A 27,679-nucleotide genomic window follows, 5' to 3' on the forward strand; every position below is an offset into this window, starting at 1 on the left:
ACTCAGGAGTTTGAGACCAGCATGGGCAACACAGTAAAATCTCCTCTCTACAAAAAAAAAAAAAAAAAAAAAAAAAATTGGCCAGACATGCTGGCATGTGCCTGTAGTCCCAGCTACTCATGAGGCTGAGGTGGGATGATCACCTGAGTCTGGGGAGGTTAAGGCTGCAGAGAGCCATGATCGCACCACTGCACCCCGGCCTAGGTGACAGAGTAAGACCCTGTCTCCAAAAAAAATAAAATGAATATACACATAAATATATGGTACTTTTCCTCATTTAAATTTTTTAAATTTTAATTCACATCATTATTTTGACAGGTTTAAAGTGATTTACTGTCCATTATCTATATGTTTTAAATATCATATTTAGGTAGGAAAGGTTTAAAGTTCTAGACTCAATATTTATATTTCCAGGTAACTTAATATCCAATAAAAAAAAAACCTTAGGAAAAGTTTAAGGTTCTAGACTCTGTATTTATATTTCCAGGTAACTTAATATCCAATAAAAAAAAACCTTAGGAAAAGTTTAAGGTTCTAGACTCATTATTTGTATTTCCAGGTAACTTAATATCCAATAAAAAAAAAAAAAACTAACTGTGCCACAAGCAGACACAGAATGAAAATGATCAAATAAAAACCTTAAGGAATACACAAAAGTAATGCTGAAAGATAGTTGAATGGTAACTTACAAGGCAGACTTAGCCCACAAATGTGTTCAGTGTGGCTTGCCTATCTGCTAAAAATCAAGAGATTTCTCATCTAGATTTCCAGTTTCTCTTGAAAAAAATCAGAAGCTCTGGCAAGACTGTGCCCACAGTACTAAATTTCAACCATCAGCTAAAGCTAAGACATTGTCCCTGTTAAACAAAGCAGGAACTCCTCAGTTTGTCCAAGCTCCGTAACACGTAAGTTCATTCATTGTCACTACCCGCATGGCTACGCGTACCTGAGTTTTCAAACCCTAGCAGGACTATTTCTTCTATGTGCCTCAACTAACCATAACTGAGTTATATGGAAAAAGTTTATCCTAGATTTAATACGCCTGGTTTTGGGTAAACCCAAAACAATCTGTTTATTAATAGTACACTATAATAATGTATATGCTGTACTGTGGCATGCAAAATGTATAACGAATGCTGCTGATGTACTACAAAGTATATGAAAATTACAACCAACTTAGTGTACTTCCATGGTAAGCACAAACTCAGATTCTAGAACTTTATTCACTACATTCATTAATGTAAGAAAGCCATTTCCATGTGCAAAATCAAAACAGTAAGAAATAAAGCATCTTAACTGCTCTACCATAAAACTGACCCTTTTAAATATACAGAAAGAATACATGAAATATACTTAAGGTTTTAACGAAAGGATAAAATAAAATATAGCAATATGTTAGGAAGGAAATAGGAATATAATTCTAAGCATTCATTCATTAGCTATAATTATTATTTACCCATTTGAAAAGGGGAAAAATGCTTTTACCACAACTTAAGGTATTTGCTGAGATACCTTTTTAGTTACCAAAGGAAAGTCTGGAGAGTCCTTGGTATGAAAAACAGTAAGTTAACAGAAAAACAAAATGTAACAAACTTACCCGCTCCGCAGTTCCCTCCTCTCCCGGTAGACATGCAGCAGCAGCAGCAGCAGCAGCACAAGCTATTTCCATCATAGCAGAGCTGGTAGGGGCATCAGTTGTGGATGAAGACCTGGGTCGGCCTGACTGCATAACAGCTGTCATCTCCTGACCAGACTTCCTGTTGATTTGGGGACTTCCCTTTGGGGCCTCTGGCTTGCCCCGCCTACTATGCAAGCTTGTCCCTCTCTTCATCTTGGGTGGCACTCGAATCTGCTGCAGGACACGATTCAGAGCTGTGGGGTGGGTGGGGACACCATCAATCTCAGCACATGAGTTCTGGCTTTCCAGATCCATTTCAGGTTCTGGATCTGCCTGAATTTGCTGCACATCATGTGGAGACACTGACGACCTCCTGCGCTGGTGCTGGAAGAGATGCTTCAAGCCTTGGCCAATCACGTTAATGTTCTCCAAAGCATTGTGGGTCATTTTAGACAATTTTTGTTCTGATTCTGTCTGCTTTCTGGCCTCTGCATCTTGGGATTTGCCTCCAGGATCAGGGTCCTCAAATAACTGTTCACTGCCCAAAGGCTCCATCAGTAGACTTAATATACTTATTTGCAAACTCAAAAAAATTTTTTAAACACACCGAGAGTGTCAAATTAGGTAGGCATTTGCTTCAACAGTGACTACGCATGCAGCTGTGAGACGAAGGCTTCATGCCTATCTAATGTTAAAACAAACAAACAAACAAACAAAAAAAAAAACCTTATATTATAAATCCATGCAGAAACTCCAGTGTTAAAACAAAGAAAAACATGCTACTGGCCAACAAATAGGCACTATCATTAAGCAATCTTTAATCAGAAGATTAAAAGACAGTTTTCTAGATAGTGGGTAATGATTATTTTTTAGAATGAGAGAAAAAGCCCAGAACAAGTCCATAGGAAATTAAAACAATGTTCAAAAACAAAAATCCCTAAAAGATTCAATATATACAGAATTAGATATTAGAGGAGCCATCTTGGAATGGACACTATAATGGTAGTTGACAGAACAGCCATTGCTTGGGAAATCAAGAGAACAGACCATCCAATAGGTTTACTCTCGCTGAGGCAATTTAATCCCTCTCATTCATAACCACGGTTAATTATTCACAGGCCGAAACTCAGTATAATCAAAGAACAACAGTGAGAAATGGATATCCCAATCTAACTATATGTGGATTTTAATGGAAAACAGAATCTGTGTTACCATTCATATTCATCAAGTTCACTGGTAACTAGAGATGACAGGTTTGCTCTTTTGAGAAGAGAATGGAAATAAAAATCCTGTAAAATGAATTCTCTGCTGAAGCACAAATGACCTTTCTGGCACCATATGAGTGAATGGTTCAGACAGAATCAGAATCAGAGACCAGAGCTTTGCTCAGTACCAGCTATCAAGAAAGGAGATTCAAAGAAATCCCTTTCTCTATAGTGTCATCCCTGACAGAAGCTTCCCATATATCCATACAAACTCAAAAGCAAAGTAACTGGGTACGATAGAAAAGTAGAGAAAAAGAAAGGTCAAACAGCAACCATATACCAGTATTAAATGCAAGAAATTAAAAGGAAGCTGAAACTAAGAGATGTAAAATCAACGCAACTGCCATGGTTACTAAAATCACATGCAAAAAAAAAAAAAAAAAGGAGGGGGGATGGGAGATGGTGAGATTTTTCCTAATAGAAAGTGTTTATTTTTGTACTGCATTTGTGCAAATATATAAGACAAAATTATAAACATGCACAGAAGCTGCTAGAGGATGCAAAATATGATGTAAGAGGTTATTTCCATGTTTTTCTTCAACTTTTTGTTTAAAGAACTTTAAAACTCCCTACATTACCAAGTACTTTCAACAATTTAAGCCACTACCAATGAAGCACCATGGTGCTCCTGTTCTGGGAATATGTGGACTTGCTGCCACCAAGTGGCAATCTAGAATGCCATAAATTAGCTGAATAAAAGAGTTAGTTCCCTGTGAACTCAAGGCTACTAGAGTTTAGTGGAACGGGAATGCAAACTCACTAAAGTTTTGTTCCTGATGACTACTCTCAGAAGACTTTTTTCAAATATTATATGGGCACTGTCATTGTGGCTCCACTGTCCATATTCTTTCATGCCTGTGATTCCATTGCCTAACCTCTTCATAACTGAGGAACATAAACAGGGAGACAGGGATAAAGACATTTGTCTCTCTCTAGTACCTTCCTACTTTCTAAATGCCACAAATTTGTTTGTTCCTAAACTAGGCAAATGAATAACAACCATGAGAATGGAAGTTTCATTGCCTTTCACCCAAATTCTTTGTGGCTCCACTGAAATCTAGCCATCCCACTGTGGCCTGTTACCCTTTTCCTGATTGTGCATTGCTTTTGTTCATCTCTTTCCCTTTGGGAGAGCCAAGAAAGAAACCCTTGCCCTTATTAGATCAATGACTGTCCTGGCCTCTAGTGTGGTTTTCTGGGGCTCCTTGTGGGCAAAAATTTTGCAATAGTGTATATATTTAATTATCCCCTTCTAACCAAACATGAAATAAACACATAATACAATGTTACTCTGATTTTTTTAAATAATAGTAATTATCTCACCATTCCTCATGAGTTTGTCTTGCTGGCTAATAGTTACTGAAAGAATTGCGTTCCTCAGAGGAAAAGGGCTAATGTAACCAAAATAATCCCCTATCAGTGTATATCAACTCATCTCTTCTTGCACCGGGCTACTTAGATCCTGAGAAGATGGGAGGGTGTGAAAGCAGCAGAACAGTACTGAAAAAGTAGTTTACTTTTTCCTCTATTTGCACATTATTAGCTAATACAACTGATTTTTGTTGTTGTTGTTGGAAGTAAAATGTATAAAATATGTTTATACCATGAGATTAAAAGACAGCAAGAATAAAGGAATGATGTCAAGGTTAGCTGAGGATCATTCTACTTGTCTCATATGCAAAGGTACTAGGAATTTATTACTCAGCAAATCTACTTATTTGGGCACTATTATAAACTAATCAACTGGCCATCTGGTTGCTGCCTATTTAAAAAATAGAGAATGTGGTACATTTTGAATGTCAGTAAATTCATTTGAGATTTCACAAGCATTTGTAAAACAATTTATTTTTGTTTTTGGTTTTCTGAGACGGAGTGTTGCTCTTTCACCCAGGCTGGAGCGCAGTGGCACAATCTCGGCTCACTGCAGCCTCTGCCTCCTGGGTTCAGGCAATTCTCCTGCCTCAGCCTCCAGAGTAGCTGGGATTACAGGCGCGTGCCACCATGCACAGCTAATTTTTGTATTTTTAGAGAGATACGGTTTCACCATGTTGGCCAGGCTGGTCTCAAATTCCTGACCTCAAGTGATCCAACCGCCTCAGCCTCCCATAGTGCTGAGATTACAGGTGAGAGCCACTGCACCCGGCCAAATCATTTATTTTCAAATAATTCAAAATGATGATTGTTTACAAGGAAATGTTAGCATTTCCTGGGAAAAGCTGGCAGTAAGGTGTTAATTTCCATTCCAAGACTATCTTCGCAGCTGCAAAGAATAAGCAACAAAACAGTAATAAATTCTTGGATTTTCAAAGGCAAAACTTACCTTAATCATACCAGCACACAGCCTCACTTAGCATGTAGCCCTAAAAAAACCTAAATTGAGCTTTAAACATCAAGTTTTAAGGTAATAATGTTGAAAAACAATCTACTGTACTGATTATAAAATGTAATATGGTACTTACACTTGTAGCTATCATCTGCATAATAGCAGCACTAACAAACTAGTTAAGGTTTTGAAGGCTGCTAAAATTTTCTGCAGGCCAATAGAAAATCTTTAAAGCCACCAAGGTCAAATGCTGTGGTAAAAATACCAACAATAGTGATGCTGCAATAATTAACTCTATAAAATTGCTGACAGTAAGAATGCAAGCACAAAAGAAATTCAATAATCTCGAAGTTGTATAGGGATACCCTTCTTTTCTTCTGTATGTCTTACAGAAGCTCAAACGAATATGAATAATAACTGTTGCTCAGTTTATAAAACTCCCCAATTAACTATTTATTTATTTAGAGACAGGTCTCCCCCTGCCACCTAGGCTGGAGTGCAGTGGCACAATCTCAGCTCACTGCAACCTCTGCCTTCTGGGTTCAAGCAATTCTCCTGCCTCTGCCTCTCAAGTAGCTGGGATTACAGGCGCCCACCACCACACCTGGCTAATTTTTGTATTTTTAGTAAAAACATGGGGTTTCACCATGTTGACCAGGCTGGTCTCGAACTCCTGACCTCAAGTGATCCACCCTCCTCAGCCTCCCAAAGTGCTAGGATTATGGGCATGAGTCACCGCGCCCCACCCAATTAACTAATTTTAGATCCCTGGTTTAACACAAACGAGTTTAACTGCATAAGCCTATCAAATGCTTTTTGGTAAGAAGGAAATGCTGGCTACTCTTTATTCACTCAGCTTCTCTGAAAAGTAAAGTTATTATAAGTAAACCAGACAGAGAAAGAGAAAAAGGAGCAAAAGGACACAGGAAAAACGGGAGAGGTCGAAGGAGTGAAAGGGGAGAGGCAGAAGGAGCAAACGGTGAGAAAGGGGGACAAAAAACGCAGCCACCTACCAGCCAGGCATTTCAAATAATTTGGTAAGTTCTCAGAATTTTCAACAATTAACTTTTCTAGCACAATTTTACTGAAGACCTAATATGCCATTAGCTCACACTCAGAAAACAAGTTGTTCTAAATTAGTATCAGAAATAAGTGAAAAAATTATGTTTTTAAAATCCATCAAGGAGGATTTTAAAAGAAAGGATCCATTTAGGAGGGTGCTCCACAAAATCATAGCAAATTATATACAAATTGCCTTGTCTTTTTTTCCCTTAAGTTTTTCTTTCCAATTTTTTAGTTTTTTGATAAATATGGTGACCAAAGCTTTTTGGTTTGGACATGAACCAAGTTAAATTTCACTGACTACAACAAAGCGTTGGATACTTGCCTTCATCACTCTTCCTTAAGCACTTCTAAGGTGTACAATCCTTTTAGGAAAAGCTGAAAAGCAAACATTAAGAATTACAAGGTGAGAAACTTAGATGGGGAAACTTACCTTTTATAGATATGCAGAAAACAACTGAAAGTATATCCAACAAAGTGTTAATAGCCCTCATCTCTCACTGGTAGAAGTAGGGTTTTTTTCTAGTACTTTTCAGTATTTTCTAATTTTTTGAAAGTATAATCAAGAATAATTATAATTAAGAAAGAAAGTATTCTGGAAAAAATATTAACTTAGCACTTAAAAAAGATAAAGTGGCAAATATTTTAAGAAGCAATAAATATTTTAACACTATCATACTGAATAAGAAATGGATATTCCATTAATTCTAATCTTAAAGTAACATGAAATATAAAACAGGTACATGAAAACACCACAATTTTATAAGTAAATTTTTTTTTCAAGTAGTTTCCTATTCTGTATCTGCCATTCTCTATTCAAAGGCAATTCTAAAAATCCTATCTTAGGCCAGGCATGATGGCTCATGCCTGTAATCCCAGCACTCCGAGGCAGGATCATCTGAGCCCAGGAATTTGAGATCAGCCTGGGCAACAGTGACACCCCATCTCTAAAACAATTTTTAAAGATTAGCCAGGCATGGTAGTGCACACCTGTAGTCCCAGCTACTTGGGAGATTGAGGCAAGAGGATGTCTTGAGCCCAGGAGCTGGAGGTTACAGTGAGCTATGGTTGCACCACTGCCCTCTAGCCTGGGAGCAAAAGCGAGACCCTGTCTCAATTTTAAAACAACAACAACAAGAAGAACAAAACATATCTTGGCAATGCGGAGTGACTCACACCTGTAATCCCAGCACTTTGGGAGGCCAAGGCAAGAAGGCTCATTTGAGGCCAAGAGTTCAAAGACCAGCCTGGGCAACACAGCAAGACCCCATGTCTCTACCAAAAAAAAAAAAGGTTTTATTATTTCTATTTATTTTTATTTTTTGGCTAACCTTCCGTATTCGCTAAATTTTTTTAAATTACAAACCAGAGCCACCATGTACAACTGGGAAATGGAAGCACCAAAATTAAATTTTTCCTGGAAAACTTGCTTCTGACAGGTATTACCAGAGAAGCAATTTAATTAGACAAGTATTTTTGAGACATCTGCCATGTACCTAGCATTATACAGACCAAATAAAGCATATGACCCTGCCCTCAAGGAATTAATCTAGGACAGAAAATAAGATGTCCATACATGAAACATACAGAAAACAGCACAAAACTACACAAGTGGTGAAGTGTGTAAGAAAGACTGCAATTACCATTAGAAGTCAAGAAGATCAGTTAGAATTGGATTTGTTTGGGAAAGCCTGATGAAAAAAGCAGCAGCTTTTACTGAGCTCTGAAAGATGAGAAGATGGATGAATAAGCAGAAAGATGTGGGCCAATACCTTCAGCCAGCAGGCAGTAAACACAGTATGTTTGGGCATACTGTAAAGAGGTCAGATGGACCATACTGGTGGATACACATTTCTGAATAGGGGAAATAATATTAAATGGGTAAGGCTGGGAAGTTAAAGAGGGCTTCAAATATTAGGTAATTATTGAGTATTTATATTAAATTGCATTAAACTGCACTTAGGTGAATATTATCCCTAATCCTCACAACAACCCACAAGATAAGGGGGTTGTTGAAACCAACCAATTTACAGTTGAAAAACCTAAGGCCAAAACAGGTCTACTGACTAAAATTTTGACTTGATATAACAGAAAATAAAGAGCCACTATAGGATTTCCAGGATATAAGACATATTTTAGGCCTAATGATCATGTAAGATGCATGAGAGGAGGGAAAAATGATAATCAGAGAAATTAGGTAAGGAACTTATAATAATTTAGAAAAAGATGAAAAGGAAGAGCTGAGCCCATTGGTATGGCTGGGAATGGGTCATGAAAAAGTAAATGGAAAGGAATGAGCGCACAAAGTACTGAAGAGTCAACAGGAATTCCTCATACCATTGTGACAGACGCTTAAAAAGCATCTGATAAAACGAGTATTTATAGTTCTCAGCTGGAAATGTATTAAGAGTACAATCATCCAATTCATCCTCCTGCATCTTATTTCAACAATTAAATGTCATCCATACTTCATTTAGCCCCAGAGAAATTTATTGCCTTTTAGCAAATCCTATGGGCTTCCTCTAGACGGTTGTGAGAGCTATTTCCTTGCATCCAGCCTTGGTAAGATGTCCCTTATGCCTTTAGACCTGCTTAAATATTTCTCTACTGTCTCACTACCCTGGCCGAAGATGTTACAACTATGAAATTTCAGTTTTCCTTTCTTTTGCACCTCATTCATGCCACAATAAAATGGAAACGTTTTAACTACCCAAGAAAGCTTCTCTCTCTTTCCTTTGATCCTCTTGAAATCCTTTTTCCTAAGGTCCTTAGTGAAGATCTTATTATGACCACTGTTTCCTATTCATGGCTGTGTTTTCATGCCGTCAATAAGTTTTTCTTTTCCAAACATAATTTTAAAAAAATCAGTCACAGTTTCTCTCATTCTTTCATATATATATATATATATATATTTTAATGATGGGCTTTTTCCATCTATTAGCATATGCTTAGTTTTTCCTAAATAATTATCTAGCTGAACTAGCCCCACCCAGCAACCCATCACCAAGGAGACAGATACTCTGTTTTAGAATCCAGAGAGATATATCAAACAACATTTAATTATTAAATAATAACATGTGATGAGGTTTCTATAAAGAATAAAAATACATAATCAGGGCATATACTTGGAAGTCACAGGGTTCCAAGGTTCTTGTACTTTCCAAGAGTGTAAAAGCAGCAAACAATCTGCAATATGTTGTTAAAAAGTGTATTTATTTAAAAAATCCAAAGTGCAGAACCATGTATACATCATGCTACTACTTTTAAAGGAGTGAATACATACTGCATATGCACAGACTATTTCATTCTGGAATGGTGGACAGGTAACTGGTAACTAATGTTACTCCAGAGGGAAAACACACACACTAAATAGAAAGGAGAAAGAATTAAAATATTCAAATCCAAAAAAGAAGAGAAAACATGATTACAGAACAAATGAAACATATTTAAGAAGCAAAATATAAGATGTCAAACATAAATTCAAATAACTCAGTAATTACATTAAATGTAATTGGACCAGACGACAAAAATTAATATTTAAAAAAAAAAGTAATCAAGAATCACACTTAAAATTACAAAAAATAATTCAAAGTATGGGAAAAAGTCATACTAACAAATTGAAACACAGCTGCTCTAGCTGTATTAATTCTATTCAAAGTAGACTTCAATACACAAAAGCATTAATACCTATAAAGGTATAATTTATCAGGAAGATGCAACAATTTTAAATTTGTATGCATGTAATAACATAGCCTCCAAATACATAAAGCAAAACTTAACAGAATTATAGAGAAGTGGGAGAAAAAATCCATAATCATAATAAATTTTGTATTCTTCTCAGTAGGTGATAGAACAAATGACTCAAATAAAGGGAGAGGGTAGAAATATAGATTTGAATAGCATGAACAAACTGGACCTAAATAAGACATTAATATGACACAGCACCCAATAATTGCAAAATAGATACTCTTTCAAGCAGAAAGAGATCATCTACAAAAACTGAACATATGTTGAGCCCTAAGGCAAGTGTCACAAATTTTTAAAAAACTGAAATAATACACAGTATATTCTCTGACCACAATGTGGATTCCTGAGGTTCAAAAAGAGCTGGGAGGAAATCACTTTTTCCTCCTTTTCTTTTTTGTTTACTGCTATCCCAGCCTCCAAGCAATACAACATTTATGGAGCAACAGCTAAGGCTAGACAGGCACCTAAAAGCCTTGTCTCTGACCAAAGGAAACAGTCCCAAGAGCGTGGAAGAATCCCAGTGCAGACAGGAAGATTAAACCAAAAATTCTGACAAACTGCTGAAGACTGAATGTAGGTTAGAATCAGAGTGTGAAGTCCTCGAGGGCTGCAATCATAGGAGAGTTCCCATTCTCTTATGGGCTTTTCCCTCCAGGAACCTCAAAAGGCTCTCTAATGCAGGGGGAAGCAGGGAGGAAGTAGAGAAAGCTCCTCCATCTCCACTCCTGTGGAGCTAATGAGGCAAGAGCAAGCAACAATACCAAACCAGCCTATTTCCCTTAACTCCCTGTGGAAAAAAAGGCTTAATCAGCAAGGAGCAATTTCTAGTGGAATCCCACTACAGCTGGAGGAAGGAAAGGAGGCTGACACCCACTTTTCACCCATATCCATCTTCACTGTTTCTCTAAAACAGCAATAGCCTTAATGCAGGCAGAAAGAGCTGGAAAAAACCTTAGCTTGAGGATACTACTGAAACCCCATAGCAGCTGGGGAAAAGAAGGGAATAGTCTTGTGAAGGCCACAACCCCAAGACCCAGGTTCTACTATCTGCATAAATCTGAGGCTTAACCAGAACATCACAGAACTCCCCTCAACCTCCACTAACTCACAGGCTTTGAGTAAAAACAATGTAATACACCTGAGAGAGCTGCAAGACTCAGACTCTCACGGAGAAACAGCACAAAGGAAAAACCCAAAGCCAAGCAGGAAGACAAAAACAAGGTATTACCGGGAAAATCTGAAGCCTCTAGTTCCCATGGCAACAACAAATGTCAACTCCAGTAACCATAGCAATAATAAACATCAAACACAGCCCAATGCCTGATCAGATTAACATAAATCTCCACCCTAAAGGACTTGCAGGAAACTAGCAGTCTTCAATAAGCATATCAAGTATATACCTCAGTATCTCCTGCCATATACAGCACATTCAGCTTTAAACAAAAATTATGAAGCATGGCAAAGGCAGTAATAAAAACACAGCTCAAAGGGACAAAGCAATTATCAGAGCCAGACCCATGTATGACATAAATTTTGGAACTACGAGACAGTAAATTTAAAACATAATTAATATAGTAAAAACTCTAATGGAAGAGGTAGACAACATATGAGATCAGACAGGTAATTTCACAGAGAGAAATGAAAATTATAAAAAATCAAGTGGAAACCAAATTAGAAATAAAGACATAGTAATGACAAATGCCTTTGAGAGGCTTATCAAGTAGACTTGAAACAGCTGAAAAAAGAATCAGTAAACCTGAAAATAGGCTAGTAGAAACTACCCAAACTGAAATATAAAGGGGAAAGAGATTTTCCCACCTGGAGAACATACAACAGCTGTGGGAGAAGTCCAGAAGAAGAGACAACAGAGAAGAAACATTTGAATGGCCAAGAACTTACCAAAATTAGTGATAAGACACTAAACTACAGAGTAACAATAAGAAAGTCTGAAAACAGGCTGGGCATTGTGCCTCATGCCTATAATCCCAGCACTTTGGAAGGCTGAGGCGGGAGGATGGCTTGAGCCCAGGAGACCAGCCTGGGCAGCATAGGGAGACCTCATCCCTAAAAATAAACTAAAAAATCAGCCGGGAATGATGGCACATGCCTGTGGTCCCAGCTACTTGAGAAGCTGAGGTGGGAGGACTGCTTGGGCCCTGGAGGTCGAGGCTGCAAAGAGCCTTGAGCGTGGCACTGCATTCCAGCCTGGATAACAGGGCAAGACCCTGTCTCAAAAAACAAAAGAAAAAGAAACTGAAAACGCCAAACAATACCAAAAAAGGGGGCTGGGCACCGTGGCTCATGCCTGTAATCCAGCACTTTGGGAGGCAGAGGCGGGCAGATCACAAGATCAGGGGTTTGAGACCAGCCTGACCAACAGGGTGAAACCCCATCTCTACTAAAAATACAAAAATTAGCCAGGCGTGGTGGTGCGTGCCTGTAATCCCAGCTACTCAGGAGGCTGAGACAGGAGAATCACTTGAACCTGGGAGGCAGAGGATGCAGTGAGCTGAGATCGCGCCAATGCACTCTAGCCTGGGCGACAGAGTGAGACTGTCTCAAAAAAAAAAAAGGATATCTAGGCATATCATATTCAAACTGCTGAAAGCCAAAGTCTCTTGAAGGCAGTCAAAGAGGGGAAAATATGTTACATACAGAGGAATAAGGATATAAGATTACAATAAATTTACCATCAGAAACTTTGTAAGACAGTGGAGTGACAACTTTAAAGTGCTGAAAAGAAAACTGCCCATCCAGTATTCTACATCCAGTGAAAATATCCTTCATATGTACAAAATAAAAGCTTTCCTCCAGACAAGCAAAAATAGAAAATTCACTGCCAGGAGACCCATCCTATAAGAAATATTAACAGAAGTCCTTCAGGCAGAAAAATATATAAAAGTGAGAAGCTTGAATCTACAAAATGAAGAATAAATGAAGGTAAAGTATAATTTTTTTATTTTTCATTGCTCTAAAAGATAACTGCTTAAAGCAGTAACAATGTATTGGATAAGTACCACACAGGTAAAAGTAAAACACTTAACAACAACGGCACAAGGGAAAAGAGGGAAGAACTGGGAACACACTATAACCATACTTTAACTAAATGCAAAGTGGCAAAACACCTAAAAAACTCAGGTTATTTTAAAATGTATAATGTAAACAAAAAGGCAACCACTAAAAACCTTTTTAAAGAAATCTAAGTGATAAGTCAATAAAGTAAAACAGAATTAAAAAAAAAAATCACACCAAAGGAGGCAGTAGGAAAAAAACCACACAGGCGCATGGCTATCTATAGTCCCAGCTACTCAGGAGGCTGTGGCAGCAGAATTATTTCAGTTCAGAAGTTTAAGACCAGGCTAGGCAACATGGCAAGACCTCTTCTCTAGAAAAAATAGAAAAATTAGCTAGGCATGGTGGCACACATCTATAGTCCCAGCTACTCAAGAGGTAGGAGGATCGCTTGAGCTCGAGTTTGAGACCAGCCTGGGCAACATAGTGAGACCCCATATCTACAAAAAATTTAAAAATTCACCAGACATGGTGATGTGCACCTGTAGTACCAGCTACTGCCGAGACCGAGGTGGGAGAATCACTTGAGCCCGGGAGGTCCAGGCTACAGTGAACCATAATTATGCCACTGTACTCCAGCCTGGGTGAGAGAGAGAGAGAGAGACCTTGTCTCAAAAAATAAAAAAAGAAACAACAAATGCAACAAATAGAGAAGAGCTAGCAAGATGGTAGGTTTTCATCTAATTATACTAATAATCACTTTAAATGTAAATAGTCTTACCAGTTAAAAAACAGATTGTCAGACTGGGGGAAAAAAAAAAGCAAGACCAGGCCGGGTGTAATGGCTCACACCTGTAATCCCAGCACTTTGGGAGGCTGAGGCAGAAGGATTGCTTGGGCCCAGGAGCCCAAGACTACTCTGGGCAACATGGTGAAACCTTTTCTCTACAAAAATACAAAACATAGCTGGGCGTGGTGGCATGTGCCTGTAAGTCCAGCTACTTAGGACATTGAAGTGGGAGGATCAGTTGAACCCGGGAGGTCAAGGCTGCAATGAGCCATGATCTTGCTACTGTACTCCAACCAGGGTGACAGAGTGAGAACCTGTCTCCAAAAAAAAAAAAAAAAAAAGCAAGATCAAGCTATATTCAGTCCACAAGAAGCCTGCTAAGCAAAGATTTAAAGAGGAAAAAAATAAAACAATGGAGAAAAATATACCATACAAACACTAATTAATCAAAAGAAAGCTTGTGTAGCCAAATGAATTGCAGACAAAGTATATTTCAGAACAAGAAAGATTGTCAAGGATAAAGAGGAGTGATCTGGTTTGGCTCTGTGTCCCCACCCAAATCTCATCTTGAACTGTAATCCACACATGTCAAGGGAGGGACTTGGTGGGAGGTGATTGGATCATGGGGGTGGTTTCCCCCATGCTGTTCTTGCGATAGTGAGTTCTCATGAAATCTGATTGTTTAAAAGTATGTGGCAGTTCACCACCCCACTCCTGCTGCCATGTAAGACATGTCTTCCTTCCCCTTCTGCGATGACTTTAAGTTTCCTGAGGCCTTCCCAGCCATGTGGGGCTGAGAGTCAAATTAAACCTCTTTTCTTTATAATCTACCCAGTCTCGGGCAGTTTTTTATAGCAGTGTGAAAATGGACTAACACAGAAAATTGGTACCAGGAATGGGGTACTACTATAGATACCAGAAAATGTGGAGTGACTTTGGAACTGGATAACAGACAGAGGCTGGAAAAGTTTGGAGGGCTCAGAAGAAGGCAGGAAGATGTGGGAAAGTTTGGAACTTCCTAGAGACTTGTTAGATTTTTACCAAAGTGCTGATTGTGATATGGACAATGAATCCAGGCTGAAGTGGCCCAAGATGGAGATGAGAAACTTATTGTGAACTGGAGCAAAGGTCACTCTTGCTATGCCTTAGCAAAGAGACTGGTGGCATTTTGCCCCTGCCCTAGGGATCTGTGGAACTTTGAACTTGAAAGACATGATTCAGGGTATCTGGCAGAAGAAATTTCTAAGCAGCAAAGCATTCAAGATGTGACCTGGCTTTTTCTGAAAGCATACTGTCGGCCGGGCACAGTGGCTCATGCCTGTAATCCCAGCGCTTTGGGAGGCCAAGGCAGGTGGATCATCTGACATCAGAAGTTCGAGACCAATCTGGCCAACATGGTGAAACTCTGTTTCTACTAAAAATACAAAAATTAGCTGGGCATGGTGGCATACATCTGTAGTCCCAGTTTGGGAGGCTGAGGCAGGAGAATCACTTGAACTGGGAGGCAGAGGTTGTAGTGAGCCAAGATCGTGCCATTGCACTCCAGCCTGGGCAACAGAGTGAGACTCCATCTCAAAAAAAATAATAATAATGAAAACGTTAATTATATGTCATGTGTTCACAAAGAGATAGTCTGAAATTGGAACTTATGTTTAAAAGGGAAGCAGAGCATAGAAGTTTGGAAAATTTGCAGCCCTACCATGTAGTAGAAAAGAAAAACCCATTTTCTGGGGGAGAAATTCAAGCTGCTGGCTACAGAAATGTGCATAAATAAATAGGAGCCCAATGTTAATCGCCAAGACAGTGTGGAAAATGTCTCCAGGGCATTTCTGAGATCTTCATAGCAGACCCTCCCATTATAGGCGCAGAGGCCAGGGAGGGAAAAATGGTTTCCTAGGTGGGACCCAGGGCCCTGCTGCTCTGTGCAGCCTCAGGACATGGCATCCTGTGTCCCAGCTGCTCCAGCTCCAGCTGTAGATAAAAGCTCAGGCCATTGCTTAAGGGGGTGCAAGCCCCAAGCCCTGGCCACTTCCATGTGGTACTGGGTCTGCAGATACACAGAAGAACTGAAGTTTGGGAACCTCCACCTAGATTGCAGAGGATATATGGAAACGCCTGGATGTCCAGGCAGAAGTCTGCTGCAGGGGCAGAGCCCTCATGGAGAACCTCTACTAGAACAGTGCAGAGAGGAAATGTGGGATTGGACCCCCTACACAGAGTCCCCACTGGGACACTGCCTAGTGGAGCTGTGAGAAGAGGGCTACCATCCTCCAGACCCCAAAATGGTAGATCCACTAACAGCTTACACCATGCATTTGGAAAAGCCACAGGCACTCAACATCAGCCAGTGAAAGCAGCTGCAGGGTCTGGACCCTGCAGAGCCAGAGGGGCGGAGCTGCCCAAGGCCTTGGGAGCTCACCTCTTGCATCAGCAAGCCCTGGATGTGAGACATGGTGTCAAAGGAGATTATTTTAGAGCTTTAAGATTTAACAGTTGCCCTGCTGGGTTTCAGACTTGCATGGGGCCTTGCAGCCCCTTCACTTTGGCCAATTTCTTCCTTTAGCAAAGTGAGCATTTACCCAATGCCTGTACCCCTATTGTATCTTGTTAGTAACTAACTTTTTATTTTACAGGCTCATAAGTGAAAGGGACTTGTCTTGTTTCAGATAGACTTTGGACTTGGACTTTTAGGTTAATGCTGGAATGCGTTAAGACTTTCGTGAACTGTTGAGAAGGCATGATTGTGTTTTAAAGTGTGAGAAGGTCATGAGATTTGGAAGGGGCCAAGGTTGGAATGAAATGGTTTGGCTGCCTCTGTATCCCCACCCAAACCTCATCTCGAATTGTAACCCCACATACCAAGGGAGGAACCTGGTGGGAGGTAATTGGATTATGATGGTGGCTTCCCCCATGCTGTTCTTGTGATAGTGAGTTCTCACAAGATCTGAAGGTTTTACAGTGTGTGGCAGTTCTGCCCCTGCTCCTGCCACCATGTAAGACGTGCCTTGCTTCCCCTTCTGCCATGATTGTAAGTTTCCTGAGGCCTCCCCAGCCATGTGGCACTGTGAGTCAATTAAACCTCTTTTCTTTATAGATGACCCGGTCTCAGGTAGTTCTTTATAGCAGTGTGAAAACAAACTAATACAAGGGGTATTAAGATAATAGGGTCAGCTCTCTAAGAAGACATAACAATTCTAAATGTGTATGTACCTTAAAACAAAGCTTCAAAATACATGAGGCAAAACTGATATGACAGAAAATAAAGACAAATCTACAATTATAGTAGACTTTTAACAGTTAACCCTTAGTAACTGATAAACCAAGTAAGCAGATTGGCCAGGCACAGTGGCTGGCCACTGCGTGGTGGCCACAGCACTTTAGGAGGCTGGGGTGGGCAGATCACTTGAGGCTAGGAGTTCAAGACCAGCCTGGCCTACATGGCAAAACCCTGTTTCTACCAAAACTACCAAAATTAGCTGGGCTTGGTGGCATACACCTGTAGTCCCAGCTACTCAGGAGACTGAGGAGCGGGAATCACTGCAACTTGGGAGGTAGAAGTTGCAGTGAGCAGAGATCGTGCCACTGCATTCCAGCCTGGGTGATACAGTGAGACTTTGTCTAAAAACAAAACAAAACAAAACAAACACACACACACACACACACGTAAGCAGATAGACGTGACCTCAACAGTTCAGTACTATCCCCTAATTTGACCTGAGTGACATTTGTAGGGCACTCCACTGAACAACAGCTGAATATACATTCTTTTCAAGTACACATAGAACATTCACAAAGATATACCATATTCTGTGCCATAAAAGAAATCTTCAAGATAAATAAAAATAATACAAAGTACATTCTCAGACCATAATAGAATAAAACTAAAATCAATAACAAAATATATTAGGAAAGTCCCTCCAAATATGTGGATATTAAACAATACACTTCTAAATAACCCATGATTAAAAGATGAAGTCATAAGGATATTTTAAAAATATCTGCAAGTATAGCAGGAAATAGAAAGGAAGTTTATCTACCTTAAAAAATCCTTGCAAAGTAAACAAAAATACAACATTATCAAAATTTATAAGATGCGGCTAAAACAGTACTTAGAGGAAAATGTATAGTCTTAATTACATCTTATATTATAAAAGAAGACCTAAAACCAACAACCTAGGCTTCTACCTTGGCACAGTAAAAAAGGAAGAACAAATTAAAACTAAAACAGAAGGAGGCCGGGCGTGGTGGCTCACGCCTGTAATCATGGCACTTCGGGAGGCTGAGGTGGGCAGATCACGAGGTCAGGAGATCGAGACCATCCCGGCTAACACAGTGAAACCCCATCTGTACCGAAAATACAAAAAAATTAGCCAGGCGTGGTGGCGGGCACCTGTAGTCCCAGCTACTCAGGAGGCTGAGGCAGGAGAATGCCGTGAACCTGGGAGGCGGAGCTTGCAGGGAGCCGAGATCGCACTACTGCACTCCAGACTAGGAGACACGGCAAGATGCCATCTCAAAAAAAAAAAAAAAAAAGAAGGAAAAAATAATAAAAATTAGAGCAGAAATCAACAAAACTGACAGAAGAAACACAATGTAGAAAAACCAATGAAAGCAAAAGCTGGTTCTTTGAAAACACTGATAAAATTGATAAACTTATAGCCAGGCTATCCAAGAAATAAAGACATAAATTACCAATATCAGGAATGAAGGAGAAAGGACATCAATACTGATCCAATAGATGTTAAAAATAATAATAAAAGATATTACAAACACCTCTATGACCCTAAATTTGATAGCTTAAATAAAATAAACCAATTCCTTGAAATATGACATGAACTACAAAAAATATAGAAGGAAAAACAGGTACCTAAACAACTATTGAAGAAAGTGAATTTGTAATTTGAAACTTCCCAAAAAAGAAAACTCCAGACCCAGAAGGTTTTAATGGTTAATTCGACCAACCATTCAAATAAGAAATAATAACAATTCTACTCTCTCTTGCAAAAAAGAGAAAGGAACATTTCCCAATTCATTTTATGAGACTAACATTACTCTAATACCAAAACAAAACAGACACTACCAAAAAAAAAAAAAACTCTGCACGCAGACCAGTATCTCTAATGAACATATATGCAAAAACTTTTAACAAAATATTAGCAAATCAAATACAGCATTATATAAAAAGACAATGCATCTAGGCTAAGTAGGGTTTATCCCAGGGATGCAGGGCTGGTTCACATTCAAAAATCAATGCAGTTCACCACATTAAGAAACTAAATAAGAAAACCATGTGATCATAACAAAAACACAGAAAACGCATTAGATTATTCCAGTATCTATTTACGATAAATACTCCCAACAAACTAAGACAGACGGGAACTCCCTTAGTTTAATAAGGATATCTACCAAAAATCTACAAAATCTAGCAATGTATAAAAAGCTGAAAAATCTAGAAAGAATAATATTATAGGTGGAAAAACACTGCCATGATTTCAGGAGTGAATGGAGATACAGAAAGAAACATACAAAGTATGGACTAGTCTTCATCTGGCATCCACACAGACAGGGATCTTTTGAGTAAAACTGGGAAAAATAATTAAATGTTTGAAACTTACAAATCCTAGGTATATGATACATATGCAGGAATAAATTCTAACAACGCCCAACATCAGGTGTTTTTTTTCTTACCTTTGTTTTCAGGAACATACAAATTAAATCCAGAGTTTGCATTGGTAGTTTTTGCCTTGTCTTCCCTGCCTCTCCCATCTTCTCTCACCATTCCTGAAGGGTAACCGCAAGAAAGGTGCTAGGTCATTCTGCCTTGATTCTAACACTATTTCTGCATCTTTTCATCTGAAATCCAAAATCTGGTATAGGCAGGCAGCTGATGGAGAACTGAATCCTTTATTTTAGTTTTCTAACTTAACTGCTGGACTAGTAAGAATGAAACCTCTTTACTCTCAAAATACTTCCTTCTTTGATGCTACCTGTGACCCAAAAATTAGACCCCTTTGTTATTCCAAAGAAATACCCTGTTCCTAGCCGGGCGCGGTGGCTCACGCCTGTAATCCCAGCACTTTGGGAGGCCGGGGCGGGCGGATCACGAGGTCAGGAGATCGAGATCATCCTGGCTAACACGGTGAAACCCCATCTCTACTAAAAATACAAAAAATTAGCCAGGCGAGGTGGCAGGCGCCTATAGTCCCAGCTACTTGGGAGGCTGAGGCAGGAGAATGGCGTGAACCCGGGAGGCGGGGCTTGCAGTGAGCCAAGATCGCGCCACTGCACTCCAGCCTGGGCGACAGAGTAAGACTCCGTCTCAAAAAAAAAAAAAAAAAGAAATATCCTGTTCCTTTTTGAAAATAAAATTTAAAAGGTGAAAGAGGGAAAGGATGCCTATAAGGCTCAGCATATCTAGAGGACAATCTGTCTGAAAAGCAAAGCTAGATTATGAATCCTAGCCTATTAAGAATGTTCAGCCAGGGCAACATGGTGAAACCCTGTCTCTACAAAAAAATACAAAAATTAGGTGGGTGTGGTGGTGTATCCCTGTAGTCCCAGCTACTCAGCAGGCTGAGGAGGAGGATCGCTGGAGCCCAGGCAATGGAGGTTGCAGTGGGCTGAGATCATACCACTGCACTCCGGCCTGGGCAACAGAGCAAGACCCTGTCACACTCACACACACACACACACACACACACACACACATACACACACACACAATGCTAGAACTACTTCCATAATGGGCCAGGCCTGAAGTCTCATAATTGATATAGATGAGGATTTTAAATATGAACCAATAAGCAAGCCACTTGAGCAATCAACAGAAGAAAAAAAGGAGGAAAGGGGTGAGATATTCTGAGGGAAAAGTACAAATAATCTATAAATATCTCTATGTCTATAGACATTCCCAACTACCCTAAATATTACTTTTTTACTCCCATGAGTATACTTATCTCAAAATGAAGATGAGGAAAGGCATCCAGCTTTCCTCAGAAGTCTGTAATTTTCAAATTCTTTTTGAAATAAAGATACATAAATAAATACTATCATTGAAGTACATAAATCAGATATATACTATCAAAACAAATAGTTAACAACCAATGGAGAGAAGGAAAGAGGCAGCATGAAACTGAAACACACTGCATTAGACAATTCAGTTAACCCCCACTGATGTAGAAGTACCTCAGACAAGGGTTGTGACAACTTCAGGGGTTGATAATAGAATGTCCCCAGAGAGCCTAAGTGTCTATGATGGCAAGAGTCATGAAATATCAGGTAAAATACCCTGAAATTCCGCCTAATCTCACCTCCAATAGAAAAATATCATGTCGAGACAAGTCTGGGCAACATAGGGAGACCCTGTCTCTACAAAAAAAAATTTTTAAGTGGCCAGGTGTGGTGGCACGCACCTGTGGTCCCAGCTGCTCAAGAGGCTGAGGTGCGAGGATTGTTTGAGTTGGAGACGTACAGGCTGCAGTGAGCCGTGTTCACATCACTGTACTTCAACCTGGGCAACAGAGTGAGACTCTGTCTCAAAAAAAGAAAAAGAAAAAAAAAAGAAAAACATCAAACATCATGTGACATATGTGGGGAAAAAAAAAAAGTCAGTGTCTCACAAATACTTTAGTATTTGGCAGTCAAAAGGGGTTGGGGGAAAAATTCTCTTTTGGGCTGGGTATGGTGACTCACTACTGTAATCCCAACACTTTGGGAGGCCAAGGCAGGCGGATCACTTTAGCTGGGCGTAGTGGCACGTGCCTGTAGTCCCAGCTTCTCAGGAGGCTGAGGTGGGAGGATCCATTGAACCCAAGAGATAGAGGCTGCAGGGAGCTATGATCACACTACTTATAGAAGTGAAACCTTAGCCATGTTTTTCAGATCTTAAAAACATCTCCAATTTATGCTTTCTCCTTCACCATAGGTCATTTGAAATGGTTTCGAAGGTAACACATACTTTATGCTTTGCTACACTGAAAATTTATTCAACAGTTCTATTCTTAAAGTTATTTCTTTCTCGTGCTTCTATTTTATAAGGAGCAACATTTTTCCAACCACCTACTAAGGGAATTTGTGATTTAGCAACATCTTTTACCAACCAGTCATTCACACTCAAAACAAATCTTTCTCTTGACCTCCCTGTTTTATAACACATTACTAACCCAGTAATAGGAAACCCAAGAGTTAAAACAAAAATAAGAAAGATATGATCAAGTTCAGTAGACATTTATGACTTTGAAGAATGCTGGCCAGGCATAGTGGCTCATGCCTATAATCCCAGCACTTTGGGATGCTGAAGCAGGAGGATCATTTGAGCGCAGGAGGATCACTTGAGCCCAGGAGTTCAAGACCAGCCTGTGCAACATAGCAAGACCTCAATCTCCACTAAAACAAAACAAAACAAAACAAAAAGGCAGGAGGATCGCTTGAGCCCAGGAGTTCTGACCTGCAGTGAGCTATGATCACACCACTGTACCTCATCCTGGGTAACAGAGCAAGATCCTGTCGTTCATTCATTCATACATACATATATAAATACATAATTTTGAAAAAAGAATGCTGTCTCCTCAGTCATGAAAATTGTTTTATTAAACTTCCTATGTTTACTGTAATCAGATGCAGCCAAAGAAAAAGGACCTTACAAAAGTAGGTAACTAAAAAAAACATGTAGTTACAGTGCCTTGGCTCAAACAGATGCTGAATAAATGTTATGTGAACCAATGAGCAAGTAAACATGTGACTACGGAATAAGAGTGAGTTACATTAAAGTCAGAAATATGGTCAAGTTAGAGTGTCCAGTGAAGTGATAATAATTCAGAGATTTGTTTCACAGATTGTATTTTATTTAAGCATACTTACTCCCTGACTTAAAAACTGTTTAAGTCATATGCTCCTAATAGTGCTTAAAAATCTATTGCAAGAAATTAGTTCTCCAAGTACATATAATGTACTCTTCTTAAGTTTGGCTTCATTCATTAAACCGAATTATTTTGAGGTCCATCTAGGTTATTGAGAGTATCAACTGTTCTTTTTATTGCCGAGTAGTATTCCATCATATAAATACACCAAATTTGTTTATCCATACACTTGATGGATATGTGAGCTGTTTACAGTTTTTAGCTATTACCAATAAAGCTGCTGTGAATGTTTGTGTACAAGTCTTTTTTGTGGATATAGTTTCATTTCTCTTGAATAATTAGAAATGGAATGGATGAATCGTATGGCACCTTCACATGTACTTTGAAAGAAACTGCCCAATTGTCTTCCAAAGTAGTTGATCCATTTCACATTCCTATCGTCAGTGTATGAGAGTTCCAAATGATCCTCCATTCTTGTCGCCATGTGACTAATCCTATTCATTACAGCCATTCTAGGGAATGTGCAGTGGTATCTCATTATGGTTTAAATTTATATTTCCCTAATGACTTATGACTTTGAGCATCTTTTCATGTACTTATTTGCCATTTATATTCTTTGATGAACTTCATTCAAATTGTTTCTCCCTTTTCTTATGGGGTTATCTTTTAATTCTTGAGTTACAATTCTTTATATCTTCTAGATACACATCCTCTGTCAGATATATGTTCTGCAAATATTTTCTCCCAGCCCAAGGCCTACTTTTTCATTTTCTTAAAGGTATCTTTCAAAGATTAAAAGTTTTTAATTTTGATGAAATCCAATTTAGTGATTTTTTCCCCTTTATACTTCATGCTTTTTGTGTCTTAAGAAATCTTTGCCTACCCCAAGGTCACTAAGATTTTCTCCTGTATTTTCTTTCTGACAAAAACTTTCTGGAGTTGTATGGTTTTAGCTCTTCAAGTTAGGCCTATGATTTATTTGAAGTTAACTTTTGTGTCTGGTGTGAGGTAAGGGTTAAGGTTCTTTGTGTGCGTATGAATCTCCAATTGTTTTAGGACCATCTGTTGAAAAGAGTGAATATACACAGGATAAAAATAACTCCACTTCCATTCTATTTAACCCCTTCTCCTATAATAAGTCCCCTAGTTTAGATTATATGAGCCACCATTATAAACATTCCCTGCCAATCTAACTCTGATTCCATACCTGAACCCTCCTTACAGGTGAAAGTACACTGTACAGTTGAAAGTACAAGAAAATACACAAATCTGTGCCAACCAATGAAATTTTAAATTCATGTCCACTAACCTCAAATGAGCATTTGATTCTACTCTGTAATCTGACTATGTTTCTCTAGTCTATTCACTCCCATATTCTCATGGACTATTTCACACTTAACTCTCTTCAAATCTAATACTCCCTCCCCTACCTTCATTCCTCTTATGACCTGACTTCCTACATCATTGAAACATTCTGCTAATATGGCTCGCTCCTCTACTAATTGTTGGTCCTTGAGCAAATTACTTGATTTCCAAAATGGAGATAAAAATATTGCCCATTCTATGGTCTTATTGTAAAGAATAAATGACACAATATATACATGGAAAGCACTTAATATACAGGCTGGCACAAAAGAATACTAAGAGCTACTATAACTTTTTCTTACTGCTGCTACTACCATTAAACAAGTACCACATCATGATCATAAATTTAACAGAGCAAGATTTAATAAGGATTAGACTAGTGCATTTATTTGTAAGTATCTCCATATCGGCTGGGTGCAGAGGCTCACACCTGTAATCCCAACACTTTGGGAGGCCAAGGTGGGCAGATCACCTGAGGTCAGGAGTTCGAGACGAGCCTGGCCAACATGGTGAAACTCCACCTCTACTAAAAATACAAAAAGCTGGGCGTGGTGACTCATGCCTGTAATCCCAGCTACTTGGGAGGCTGAGGCATGAGAATCGCTTGAACCCAGGAGGCAGATGTTGCAGTGAGCTGATATCACGCGCCACTGCACTCCAACCTGGGCAACGGAGTGAGACTCCAACTGAAAAAAAAAAAAAAAGTATCTCAGCCAGGCGTGGTGGCTCACATCTGTAACCCCAGCACTTTGGGAGGCCGAGGAGGGCAGATCATGAGGTCAGGAGATCGAGACCATCCTGGCTAACACAGTGAAACCCCGTCTCAACTAAAAAAATAAAAAAAATTTAGCCAGGGGTGACAATGGGTGCCTGTAGTCCCAGCTACTCAGGAGGCTGAGGCAGGAGAATGGCATGAACCTGGGAGGCAGAGCTTGCAGTGAGCCAAGATCACGCCACTGCACTCCAGCTTGGGCAAGAGTGAGACTCCCTCTCAAAAAAAAAAAAAAAAAGTATCTCTACATACACACACACATACATATATATACCCATGTATATATATGTATGTGTGTGCATCCACTGAAGGGGATTACATTTAATTCAAGATTATAAATTATATTTCTTTCTTTTTTTTTAACTTTTTGTGCATAAATTTTTTAAAACTTTTATTTTAGATTCAGGATTACATTAGCAGGTTTGTTGTGAATTCTATTTCAATTAACATTTAGATTAGGTATCATTTGAAAACTCTTAGTATTTTACTAACATGTCTGCATTTCTTTCTTAAGATACAAAATCTGTAGGAGTCTAATTCCTGATAGAAAAAAAATGTGGAAGGATACTACCACCTCCATCAATTCATGTTCTTCTACTTATACTGTTCAAATATGGAATGTCCTATTCTCCTCTGTCCTTTCAAACAATTCAACTAAACAAATGTTTAAGTGCCTTAAAAATGCAAGACATTTTTAGTAGAGACGGGGTTTCACCGTGGTCTCGATCTCCTGACCTCGTGATCCACCCGCCTCGGCCTCCCGAAGTGCTGGGATTACAAGCGTGAGCCACCGCGAAACCCCGTCTCTACTAAAAATACAAAAAATTAGCCGGGCGTGGTGGCGGGCGCCTGTAGTCCCAGCTACTCGGAGAGGCTGAGGCAGGAGAATGGCGTGAACCCGGGGGGCGGAGCTTGCAGTGAGCCGAGATCGCGCCACTGCACTCCAGCCTGGGTGAGAGAGCGAGACTCTGTCTCAAAAAAAAAAAAAAAAAAAAAAAAAAAATGCAAGACATTATACTATTTCAGCTGGGTCAATAAAAATTAGAAAAGAATCTTAGTTTTTTTCTCTATGCTTTCCTGAAACCAGAAGAGAGATTATTTTATAACCAACACACTGATGTTAACAGTATCTGTTTACGCCAGACCTAAGACATAGATGTTTAATTTCACATTCTGTCTTCCTACCAGAGTCCCTTCTGTGAAATAACTTGCATCCAAAATATTAGAATTTGCTGCTGAGGTCAGGCAAAGGCTTAATCTCTGAAAAGCATTCATAGAAGATTAAACCAGTGAATTTACAACCTGTTCAACAGTGGGGCTTCTCTGAGTTTTTCTCCCCGAGCAATCTATACAACAGTTTTCCAAACAATAGTTGCCGAGACCAGCTTGGTGGGGGAGACCCTAACCCAGGGGAGCTAGAGGAATTAAAGACACACACACAGAAATATAGAGGTGTGAAGCGGGAAATCAGGGGTCTCACAGCCTTCAGAGCTGAGAGTCCCGAACAGAGATTTACCCATGTATTTATTAACAGCAAGCCAGTCATTAGCATTGTTTCTATAGATATTAGACTAACTAAAAGTATCCCTTACGGGAAACGAAGAGATGGGCCAAAATAAAGGGATGGGTTGGGCTAGTTATCTGCAGCAGGAGCACGTCCTTAAGGCACAGATCGCTCATGCTATTGTTTGTGGTTTAAGAATGCCTTTAAGCGGTTTTCTGCCTTGGGTGGGCCAGGTGTTCCTTGCCCTCATTCCGGTAAACCCACAACCTTCCAGCGGGGGCGTTATGGCCATCATGAACATGTCACAGTGCTGCAGAGATTTTGTTTATGGCCAGTTTTGGGGCCAGTTTATGGCCAGATTTTGGGTGGCCTATTCCCAACAAACAGTCATAATGCATTCATTCCCAGGATCACTACTAAGCACATAAATAAATCAGTACACAGCCAAAGCCATCCAAACATGTTTTGACAGATCCAGGCCAACCAATTGCAAAGCTTCTGAATACGCACACCCTACAGGCCTACGTACCACCAGCCTTTGGCTCCAGTGTATACTCCTTTCCTTCCTGCAGGCTTAGTTCTAGCTTTTGAGGAAAGAAAAATAAAGCCATCAGTTGAGTGGATCAAACTTCCAGCAGGGCAAAAAGACAAAGACTATCACATAAATCCCTTCAAAAAAACATCTGCTTAGTAAAAAGGCAAGCAACTTAGTTATTGAAGGCAACGTAACAAAAATTCAGTCTATTTTAATTTTCAAAGACTGAAAGAATAAGAAAATATTCAGATATGCTATCTTAATCAAATTATAAACTACAAACATTAGGATGGCTACTATCAGGAAAACAGAAAGTTTAGTGTTGGTAATGATATGCAGAAATTGGAATCTTTGTGCATTGTTGATGGGAATGTAAAATGGTACAGCCACTGTGGAAAACAGTATGGTGGTTCCCAGAAAATCAAAATTAGAATTATCACCTAATCTAGCAATTCTACTTCTGGGTACATATACAAAAGAATTCAAAGCAAGGCCTCAAAGAGATACCTATACACCCTCACAGCAGTATAGATGAATAGGCAAAATGCAGCATATACATACCATGGAATGTTATTCAGCCTTAAAAAGGAAAAAAATTGCCGGGTGCAGTGGCTCACGCCCATAATCCCAGCACTTTGGGAGGCTGAGGCAGGAGGATTGCTTAAGCTAAGGAGTTCAAGACCAGCCTGGGCAACGTAATGAGACCTTGTCTCCACTAAAAATTCAAAAAAAATTAGCCGGGTGTGGTTGCACATGCCTGTAGTCCCAGCTACTTGGGAGGCTGAGGCAGGAGGATTGTTTGAACCTGGAAAGTCAAGGCTGCAGTGA

At 39.4% G+C, this 27,679-nt stretch overlaps 1 protein-coding gene across 5 annotated transcripts in view; it reads right to left on the minus strand.

The window, feature by feature from the left end:
• The window catches only part of TMCC1 (transmembrane and coiled-coil domain family 1), a 252,494-nt gene that overhangs the window by 184,397 nt on the left and 40,418 nt on the right, over nt 1-27,679 (minus strand). For 4 of the 5 annotated variants that reach the window (XM_030801494.1, XM_003265026.4, XM_030801495.1 and 1 more), the window contains 2 exons: nt 6,594-6,646; nt 1,598-2,303 (listed from right to left, as the gene is read on the minus strand). In XM_030801494.1, coding sequence (XP_030657354.1) covers nt 1,598-2,173 — 576 coding nt within the window. In that variant the 5' untranslated portion in view covers nt 2,174-2,303; nt 6,594-6,646. The remainder of the gene's footprint in view (nt 1-1,597; nt 2,304-6,593; nt 6,647-27,679) is intronic. The other variant, XM_030801497.1, reaches the window with a different exon arrangement.

This window comes from Nomascus leucogenys, chromosome 21 (genome assembly GCF_006542625.1).
Source record: "Nomascus leucogenys isolate Asia chromosome 21, Asia_NLE_v1, whole genome shotgun sequence".
NCBI lineage: Eukaryota > Metazoa > Chordata > Mammalia > Primates > Hylobatidae > Nomascus > Nomascus leucogenys.